An 11,108-nucleotide genomic window follows, 5' to 3' on the forward strand; every position below is an offset into this window, starting at 1 on the left:
GTTTTGATTAGGAGTGGATGTATATACTAGATATTTCAACTTCTTCGGTGGGGCCAGACATAGAAAGCATGCAATGTAAAGAGGAAAGGCAGAATGCCTAGGCCCAAATCAAATGGTGCTTTTGACGGCATTATGGTTAAGATAAACAGCTCTAAATGCTTAATACCAAAATTTCGAAACAAACTATGCTTATGTCAATGCCATTGAGGTGATTTCAACCTACTTCGATTCCCACTGGGGAAAAGTGCTGGCTACGGTGCTTACGACAATTACAGATAGGTAGGGAGGATATTTTTACAAATGAAAAATTGTGCTACAGCTTAGTACGATTTGCCCATTCACCCATCTATTTATTAATAACGAGTTTCACTTAGCTAATAACGATTTACTCCACGCACTTTGCTACGAGAGTTGCCAGTACGCTGCTTTTGAGCGAAGCATTCACTGGTTTGTATCTTGGTGGAAGAAACTATTGCTTAGAAGATGCCAAGTTCTTCAATGCTAATCGAAAATGAGTAAGTATTTGATACATCTCACGCTTATAGGCAGTTTGAAATGGGCAAATACAGATTCAGTCAGTTAGATTTTCTGTTAGTTGTTGAAATCATACACATGTATTTTGCAGTAAGTTAGCAGAAAAACATTTCCATGTATAGGCATAAATGCATGAATGCATGAATTATGTGATTGTGCGAATTACAAATGCTTTGCAAAAAAATGATAAATCCATAAATACATATGTAGGATGATTGACATTGGACGGCAGATACAGGCGGACTTGTAAAAATAATTGGAACTGTTAAAATCTATCAGGAACGGATGTAAGAATGTAGAGATATAAATCGAATAAGTACATTTGATAAAACTATGCGAATAGAAGTAGGGATAAGTTCCAAAACTATGAAAACGTGCAAGAAAAGGGATTGAAGCATTGATATACATTCGAATATATTAAATTATAAACATTCATTAGAAATGTTTTGCTGAATGTGCAAACATTAATCGAATATAGATGAATGGTTGCATAAGTGTGCACAAAATTGGCAAATATGTAAAAAACGCGTAGACATTATTCAAATAAATAAAATTCCTGCAAGAATACGCAGACGAGAAAATAGATGTGTGCTATATTTGCAAAATTCATCAAAATATGCATGGATGCACGAGTAAGCATGATCCAGTTTAATAAAATTGGCAAGAATACCAGACAAATGTACGTATGTTCACAGCTAATAGTAAATTTGAATCATCTCATTAAGATAGACTTCTGGACTCCTAGTTGGAAAGTGAATGCGCACAATAGTCGTTCTAATAAATATGAACTCGTTTTCCTTAACAAAAGTGGGCGTTTTGGAAAAATAATGGATAAATAAATGCACAACTGTGCCTTATCTACCTTCCTTAGCGGGAGCATGTTTCCGACAACTTCAATAATAAGACAGGTAAGCATTTATTTGTAATGAAATTGTGTTTAGAAAAGGACTGACACAGCAAACTACAAAAGTGCATCAGTAGACAAGAAAAGGAGCCGTGCTTTGCAGTGAAGCATGGCGATCCAATTTCAGCCGAATTTAGCAGATTTAGTACTTTGTGCATGTCTAGCATAGAATTGCAGACCTACCTACTCCCAGATCTTGGAACAGGGCAGCGTTGAACGAGTGCCTGCATTTAAAACAAAGAACCACGTGGAAGTTTGCCTTTTTTGGTGGCCTATCTGGAAAAATAGAAAAAACGGTTTGAGCAATCCGAGACCTGTTCATGGCAATGCCCCTAACTGCACTCCTATCAGTTTTGGTTCTGACGTTATAGTCTTTTCGATATCTTGTGCAAATGGGCTATTTATTTCAAAAAAAAATCTGAATAGAGGGCTAAGCAGCGATCTAGTTTACCTTTCAAAGTATTCCACAACACAACTTAACATTAAGGATAGCGAATTTTCTGTGCTCACACCAGCATTCCCAATGCAAAGTCTGAAAACGTGGCTATAAGGTAATCCTCGGGTTGCAGACAATTCAATTACCTTACTTGACAGAGATCAAAATTCCACCAAAGCTAGTTTAAATAGACAGCAACGGCGCTCTCTGATTGTGTGACGTATTGGAGGCAGAATCGGCACCGTCTATTGCGCACGAACCGCTCAGCTGAAATGTTATTGCCATTAAGTGCCTCCGATTTTCGCAGCCTAGATTTAGCAGTCCAACCTATCACAGAAGCACCAGGTTTGCGTGTCTTCGCGTAAGGGGTTGCAGTAAATACAATTACTATCGTTTGCACTCATTCGAATTGATGCAATATAAGTCTAATTTGCCATCAGCTGCATGAGGAAGAATTCACTGGAGTAAAAGAAGGCAAGTGATTTTTCCAAAATAATAACGAAGAAACCTACTGAAATTCAAATGTAAGAATAACTTTAATTCATTTTCGTTTTAGTAAATGGCTTTACACAATATTTCTCGAGGACATTTGAACAATTCATGTCTGACTGTGAACAAGGGTATAGTCATTTCTTCTGGGTCAAGAACTGTCCGTATTTTGTGCACACTTCGTCCACTGCCATCAACCAAGTGCTCATCGCAGAATCCCAAGGGTGTGTTACCTCTCTCCTCCTCAGGAATGGGACAGCGGTGAACAAATGCATACCTTTCCGCCAGTCTTCCGCAGTCCATATATTTGGCAACGATGACCTTCTCGAGGGCATGGGAATAAGAATGAGATGAGTAATACTGTTTATTTGTTGAATAGAAAGTTTTGAGAAAACTGATGGGTCTTCGTGGTGCCGGATACCAGTGTTTGCCAAAGGGTCTGTAGGTAAGAGGATAGATGTGTCCTAGGCTGAATTTACGGTAGCTTTGAAGGAACTCTTCTCCCATTGCTGAATCAATCTCCCTATAGTAACAGATATCAATAAATGGCCAAGCACCAGGCATATGGTTAAAAGCATGACTGCCGATAGTGTTTAAGTCAGTTGTGGCATTTTTATCCATTGGCTTGAAAAAGAGCTTGTCTCTAGAGGGTTGTGCATACGTTCCAAATTTAGGCCAAAGATTTTTGAGGGCCTGTTGAATTCGTTGCCGATAGCGAAGATGAGCACACACATCGGCATCGTTGTCCCAGGGAATGAGGTCATGATGTTGAAGTGAGCCAAGCAGGGAGCCGGCACCGTGGAACCACTGATCCTGTAGTTTCAAAGAAACCATGACTTGTTCAAATTGACTAATGAGCTTTTCCAAGGTGGCGTATTGGCCAGGGCTCATTTTTACGTCAAATGGTGCCAAATTTGCAACCATCACATTATTGCTAACATTTGGTCGCTTTGTATTTGGCCACGGAATCGAGTCTAGGTCGAAAAGGTCGTTTGACTTCGGCCCACTTTCAGGCATTACGATGTATTGGTGGTTGGAAGCAGGAGGCTTAAACACCCGAATAGAGTACGTAACTCGAAAATAATATAAGGTAATCAAAATCAGTAGAAGCGCGGTTGGAAAGACTGAGACAGTTTTGGTGCTAATACGCGGCATCTACAACGAGGAAGAAGAGAACGCTGAGCCAGTTTGCCAACACCATTGACTTCATCAGCTGTAAAATGAGTGGCCCAGTAATAACTGCATTCCTCTGTTTTGTTTCCACCATAACTTCATGCCCAGCGTAGTGGTCTATGGGTTAAGGCAACTTTGGTCCAATTCAGAGCATGCTGCATTGCCTCAAGGAAGAAATCAACGGGAACTGAATTCTTTCTACCCCATACTTGCTAGGTGAGAGTGTTATTCAACGAATGCAGCAACCAACGCCTTTGTGCCTTCATTCACAGGTGTGCATTCCCATGCATAGAAGTGGTGCACTAGCAGGCGTATTGTACATATTGCATGGACAATCTGAGGTTCTGCCCATATAAAGCAGCTAACTGCCGTATGCTATTAATTCAAGACCATTCATAATCTACCCTTATGATGCTGGAACAAAAAATCATTTGCTGTAGTATTGCCAACTACACCAACTCATGAAACTATTGAATGTAAGCAGAAATACCGAATGTCAACATGGAGGGTGGACTGTGAGCAATGCAGAAAACCTTACAAATTAACCACGGGTCCGTTAGAAATGCTGGATCAGAAGGATTGCTGATGAATGATAGGTGCAATTATCAATAGCCACTTCACATTTATAGGTACTCAAGTGAAGAGGGTGATGCCGATTGCGAAGAGCAAATTAGATTAGGAGGGACTTGATGAATTGCCAGCCTTCTTAGTCAACATTGCTTTAGAACTGTCAAAACTGAATTGAGTACCTCCTAGCTGATCCACAATAACGGCACTCTCGTCAATTTGGGAGCTTTCACACAAAAGTTCCCCATAGTGCACACGAAGAGAGTCTAAGAATTTGTCATAATGCCCACAGAACTAGACGCAGAATTTATATTAAGAAATTAGGCATCTTGCTATTTCATCCAAAAGTGTATGCTGCAAAGGTGATACTTTGTCCATTGATTATGATGCTGCCAGCGGACTGTGTTCGATGCGCACCTTGTCTGGACTATTAAAACCGCATGCGAAAAAAGACTTATCCTCTGCGTTTTAAAACAAAGGCCGGTTCATTGAAGAAGTTACATCAGACAGATGAGCACTCGATTCAATAATGCTTCGTTTGCATGGCTACAGTGAAGATATGCGATTTACGCCAAGTACTCATTATTGACTACCAAGGAGGGGAATAATGTAACCAGAAATGGAAATGCGCAATAAATCGAGTGTTTTCAATCCTGTGATCCAGTGTTATTTTACCGTTTTAAAGAGATGGCTCACGCACGTAACACGTTAATGCTAGGGCAAAGTAGCATTAAAAAAGAAACCTTACTGCTGATCGAGTGGATTAAAAAGGGGCGAGTAAATGTGAATTGGTGCTAGAGACCGCCTTCACCTAGTAAGTCACCGATAGTTTTGAAAGTGAATGGGAAAGTAAAATCCACCCTACCCATTGAAGTATTTGAACAAGTAGGAGAGGTTATCTTGCGCGAACATACCCTGCGTAAACATTGTCTGATTTTCCAGTCTACCGCACAATCTCTGCTGAGCTCTGCCAACAGTCACTTTAGTCTTTCTCATTTCATTTCGGCTACCACGAAGGTACGAAATAAATGCATTTACATCGATCAAAATCACTTCTGCATGATGAGGAGATCAGCCGCATTAGCCTCCAGTTCCTTCACACTAGAGAAACTGGAATAAACTAAACAGAGGTGAGTGACAAAGCGGACTGAAGTCTGACTGAGCCTCTCTGCGCCTCAAGTGGGGAGAGTTTACGGTTTTGTTCTTATTTATGGTTTGACATCAGGTCCTGACAATCGTGCTTTCGCTTTGAAGTGGATCACGAGAGCACTCCCTTTTTACCAATATCTCGTCACGTCATTGCGGATGTCTTCAAAATCACAATGCTACTCACTGTTTTGCCCGCTCCGCTAGACCATGCATTGTTTGCAATTTCCAAATTCACATATCAGCTGCTCAATTGATAGAACTAACTTTGGTATTGCTCCCTCTATTCATTAGGGAAGTGACAATAGTCAATTCTTAGTTCTTATCACCCCGCCTGACTGACGGTGTAGCTGCGTGAGCAGCTCTGGAGTGTATTGTTCACCATCCAGTGGGCAGTAGTTAATTGACAAGCTCTGTGATTAATCTGTCGTAAAAGCACACATCAGATTAATCTTCAAAACAAGAGCAATCGCCAATTTTTAAAATAAATTTAAATCTGAATAGTAATTTTACTTCACTATCTGCTAAAACAGATGTAAAAACTACCATTGTCCATATCAAAACAGTTGCTGCAACAAAGGCAGCAGTAGCGTCAAAACCATCCGACAATGCATCAAACACTTCCACGATGCCCTCTCTACCCAATATCAATGATGATTTTCTGGCATTTAGATCAAGATTACATCGTATTTCAGATTTCTCACTCGTCTTTTCAGCATTAAGCATCAATTGTAATCGAATGCACTGATCGCTGATTGGCTTCTTTATTTGCATATCTTATGTAGCTGATAATGTAGGTCACAATTCAAAAGTTGAAATCGTATTGAGGAGCCCTAAAAGGATATTTCGCTAAACAAAACATTGTCTTGAAATACACTTCCCACCATAGCTGCTAAGACAACTCTTTCTGTACTGAAAGAATCTCAAACTGCTTCATTACTATTTGGTTGGGGGCCTTTAAGCATATCATTAGGAGGCCTCACACTAAGACAAGCCACTTAATCAAAGACGGTGGCAATCCCGACTGATGGCCTTTACAGAAATTCTGACGAATATAATTTCCGCATTTGAGGTAAGCCTATTCAACATTAATAGCTCATTCAAGTGAACGGTTTATTGAAAAAGACTGCCCGTCTAAGGTAAATTAAACTATTAGTAGGATTTCCAAATTCAATGCCAAAATATAAATTTTTAACTACTAGCTTAAATTAAATGAATTGTTTAGTTTATGTCACGCCACTGACTTTCAAATTATACCATTTTTCAATGCCTTTATAAGACGTCACCCAGAGCATAGTAATGTAAATTTACTCTGACTTGTCTGCGCAATGATTTATCAACTTGTTTTTATCTCATAATGAGCAGCTAGGTTGAGTTTTAGATGTCCACATGAGCGAGATTGAAAATTTTTCATAACATTAATAGATAGTACTGGGTATTTTCGTTTCGGGATGTTTGATAAGAGCAATATACAGACGTGGGTCAAAATAAGTTGAAATAAGTTGTGCAAGGACAGGAGAGATGCCACCCCAGATGGTTGATAAGTATCATCCACTAAGTGCCGCCAAGTAGCGTTAGGCTAAATTATCTGGGGGTTTTAGTGGAGACAGGTGCCACTAAATAGGTACTAGTTGTATGCAAATGTGGCGCAAGAATTGAAGTATGTAAAGCGTGGTTTTAAACTGACCCTTATTATCTTTACCTGTCCAGACGAAATAAGGAATAAGGCTTGCTTATGATGAACATGTTACTAGGTGCCCATGCATGCGGATATTTATAAAGACGTTGCGTAGTCTAGTGCGAAAACCCACGTAAACTTCAACACTATTCAACCAGTGTCACGTTCTTCCTTCTTTAAAATTCACTTTCGACACCGCGCCTACAAATGGACAGCAGCCTTGATTAATGCTCTCCAAGAGAAATTCCACTTCCACATAAGTAGGTTTTAAGAGGGTTCCATGCAGATCCATTCTAACTTGGACTTTGGCGTGCCATCAGTACACCTGCATGTGGATGTGAAGGTTGGAGAGGCGGCGTGACCAATCGTTCTCGCTGATTCCAATATAAAGTATGTTCAACTGATCCCCAATATGAATTGAAAACCAATGGCAAGGTTAAACAATTAGACGGCCCATTTTGACCTGTTGTTATCCCTCTATTTTGATAAACCATGATAGATGAATAGCACTGCAAACACGATGGATGATATTTGGATGGCCATACACCGGATTGCACAAGAGGGTTGCATTCGCAGCACAGCAGCAATTTAATGTATATTAAAGTGGTGGTCTTCACGGCAATAGCATCAGGTGCGAATAGACTCCCTTATTTTTATGATCATTTCAGTACTTTCGGCGTTGTCAGCACGGGGTGATACCATCAAAGAGGACGCTTAAATAATTCCCTTTGAATTATTGACGACCGACACCAATCGCAGCTCATACTTCACGCCCACTTTACTCTAAGAACCACCATGCTTACTCGGATGCGAACAAATAAAGAATACCCCTAGAACCACAGCTAAAATCACATAGCATCCACCTAATTGATAACCAGCACGAACCCTCTAGTATGATGATGGAGAAAGAAAATTGTAATGGCACACATAAGCTCTGTGTGCGTAATTTGCGATACCTGAGAGCGAACCACTGAATGTCAATCCACTTAATGTCAGATGCATGAATTTGAGTGCATGCTCATCATTTGCAAATTTTCATTAAGAATTAGCCTGACGAATGTTAAATTTAGGCTTATCTGAAGGCAGACACAACTCAAAAATGCTTCTCCCCTTAGTTTGACGCTTCCTTATCAACGTTTAAAGTTAATACAGTACTATCTGAGGTATGCTACCCGCTTGAATGATTGGAGTCAGCAACGACTTTAGAAATATTCATCAAATGGGTGGTTTTCAAGGTCCCATAACTCTACACATTGCAGTGAGAATCGCCATGCATCATGCGAAGCTAAATGTTGTGTAGAGAGGGAAAGTGATTTACAACCATTTACAACTGTCGTGAATATTCTACGCAGATGCGATTATGTGTGAGTTAGGATTCGCAAACGGCACTCAAGCTTGCAGGAGTAGTGAAATTTGATGCATATGAAGAGTGGGCGTTACAAATTTGTGGAACTCATAAGAGGCCTCTCATTTCACTGAAGTGCCCTAATATAAGTAGCGTTGAATTTTTCACTGTTTTGAGTTGATAGCATGACGCCACTGCGACATCTGGTGCATTGAGGACTTGGCACACAATCAACCTGTTCAGGTCGGCGATTTCTTCAGCACATATTTCGCAACAGATATCATTTTAAGCAGATTTGCACTGCAAACTTGGGTCAAAACGGAATTAGTCAACTGCACCTTTGTCAACAAATGGTATTAATTACTCAGTTTGTCTGCCCTGCCTCATGCGTTTCCAATACAGTAGGGATCCGAGTCACATATTTTTTCCCCATGATATTCATAATGGATCATTATGGAATGACATTTGTAAAGGCTTCCTACAAACAAAACACAGTATAATATCAGAAAAATTCTGAATGAGGGTGATGGAACACAACACGGGATTTAAACGAATTGATGGGGAAGGCTAATGGAAGCCAGGAATATCTATGGATAGATTTGTCGTCCATAATTCTAGTACAAAATATTATTTTATTGATTGACTTTACTTTGTTCCAATTTTTATGGCTTTCTGACGCTAGATATTTAAGAGCGTGCAACAAATGTTGATTTTATGAGTGAGCAAACTTGAGCAGCACACAGGCATGGGTACTATTCACCTCAACCCCTATAATGATTTATAAAGGATAACAACTTCTCCAAGCGCTTCGTGTGTTAGTGCAGGTTAGACAATAAATATAACAAAAATGAAGTAGAGTAAATGGGTAGAAATACTGCGCCAACTTTTTATTATGTAAGTTGTGGAAAAACGCTGGGTCGTATTTTAGATTAAACAAAGTAGAAGAATGCGCTTTAAAGGGTTAGCTGGAATTCGGATTCCTGAACACAATTGCAAAAGCTTTTTCAGCATCTGGACAACACATTAACATCGGCCGAGAGGTATGGATGACTTTCTTGGAATTACTTATTCATGATGGGCATCTTTTCAAAACCTATCTTTGCAAAGTGTCTGCCCACTTTGTCGAAATTTACTAAACTGCGAATAGCCCTGACTGATTTATTAAGTTGTTTTTAAGATAATGCACCAAAGGCAGTTAATATACCCGCCCCTGCGCATTACTTAATATATCAAATCTCTACTGGAATGCAGTCAATTCATTGCCTTGCCACAAGTCTGGCTGGTCGCTTTGTAGGCTAATCGAGGCATTTTTTAATGCTCTGCACGATATCCTTACATTTCTGTTATGTAAATTTAATTACAGTAGCAAGCAAAAGGAGTGAACCTAATTTTCTGCAATTCTGACTGAAAACAGCTGCATAATCAGAAACTGTTTCGATAAGCCTTTTAAGGGAATTCAGGACAAGGTAAAAATTGCCTGGACAAATAAGTTATTTGGTTGCTTTTTTCCAAAAGAATCTACACCCTTCCTATTGTAATTGCTATTTTGAATCCAGCCTTTAAAATAAGGTTCATGGGTTTGTTAAAATTCAGGTTGAAATTTGGTACTGACATCCTTGGCACAATGTCTTCTTACTTAAGACGCAAAAAATCGAAGTGGCTTTCGTAGTCACTGGCTTCAGTGTTGTAAATGCAAATTCAATTCTTTAACGTCTTAGCCTAGAATTTGTAAATTCCCAATCAAATGCTAAGTCGTGTGGTTCGTTTGACTGAAGTAGTCCATGGTTTACTTTGTTGTGTAAAAGGGTGTCTGATATTTTTGAGATGTGCAAAGTAGATAACTCAATTGTTGGCTTTTCTCACATTAAATTATGTATTTAAAATGTGTGTTGAAACCCAATTCCTTATTCTATGCATATGAAAATAAAAGTTCCCTATATAGGCCGATTCTTCGCTAGCGTTTAGCTAAAAGAGGGTCCCCGATTTATCATTTCTATCAGTATGCAACAGTTTTGACTCGAAAATGCTGCCTTTAGGTGGCCCTTCCGCGTGAATAGGCAGTTCTTCAAACCACTCATCTCGTGCATTTGCAAATTTTTACAAACGCGGCAAACCGTAAAATGTGTCAGGATTGTCTTGCATTATCACATTCGTGAACGCCCTAAAAGAAAATGAAGTCGAGTTTGACATGAAGGAACGCCGTTTTCGTTAAGGTAATTCTGCGAAAGTTTGTTATTCATGTAAAGGAACGAATAGTTAGCTTCCCTTATTTAAGTCAGAAGTAGTGGCTTTGCTTTTTAATGTTATAGTCCTTATCCTGTTTGTAGAAGTTCCACGGACAAACCAAACTATTACTTTAGCAATCAGTATGGTGAAAGTTGGTTGTAAAATTTTACATCCGTATAACTCAATGCATTTCCTCGATTGGCTTCATAATCTCACAATTGATGATGCCATTTGGAAGCACTAGATGAAATGTTCACTTTAACGTAAGAATGAAAGAAATAAGGCATGAAAGCAAACATTTGTTTAGCAGCTGGTAACGATGCATGCAATTTTCATGGTCGTATAATCATCGGATGTCAAATTGCATTCCACTTTATCTGCGTCGGAAGCTGAATGTGCCACACCATTATGCCATAGTTGTAGCCAAGAAGGAGCATTTGTGGCAAAAGGTAAAGTTAAATAAGGCATATCACTGCCTTCACCTACGCTTAAATTTTTGGAAAACTGCCCATGCTTTGCAGTTAGAAAGACATTTCTGTGCACTACTCGCCCTCTCAGCGCCACCGAAACGATTGAAATCAGAAGTTATCACCGCCTGTTTTGTAGCCAT

The 11,108-nt window shown here is 39.5% G+C and overlaps 2 protein-coding genes across 2 annotated transcripts; both read right to left on the reverse strand. All coding sequences in view use genetic code 11, as the record gives it.

The window, feature by feature from the left end:
* Positions 1 to 1,621: 1,621 nt before the first annotated feature.
* On the reverse strand, positions 1,622 to 3,254 carry EGR_09433 (hypothetical protein; the record flags this gene model as incomplete). Its single annotated transcript, XM_024498682.1, has 2 exons — positions 1,622 to 1,662; positions 2,543 to 3,254. 2 exons carry the CDS (start codon positions 3,252 to 3,254, stop codon positions 1,622 to 1,624), a joined length of 753 nt encoding a protein of 250 aa, XP_024346916.1.
* A 3,095-nt stretch (positions 3,255 to 6,349) lies between these two features.
* EGR_09434 (hypothetical protein) lies at positions 6,350 to 11,108 on the reverse strand (the record flags this gene model as incomplete). Its single annotated transcript, XM_024498683.1, has 5 exons — positions 6,350 to 6,444; positions 7,226 to 7,436; positions 9,634 to 9,749; positions 9,909 to 9,976; positions 10,981 to 11,108. 5 exons carry the CDS (start codon positions 11,106 to 11,108, stop codon positions 6,350 to 6,352), a joined length of 618 nt encoding a protein of 205 aa, XP_024346917.1.

The sequence above is a fragment of the Echinococcus granulosus genome, assembly GCF_000524195.1.
Source record: "Echinococcus granulosus chromosome Unknown EG_S00147, whole genome shotgun sequence".
Taxonomy (NCBI): Eukaryota; Metazoa; Platyhelminthes; class Cestoda; order Cyclophyllidea; family Taeniidae; genus Echinococcus; species Echinococcus granulosus.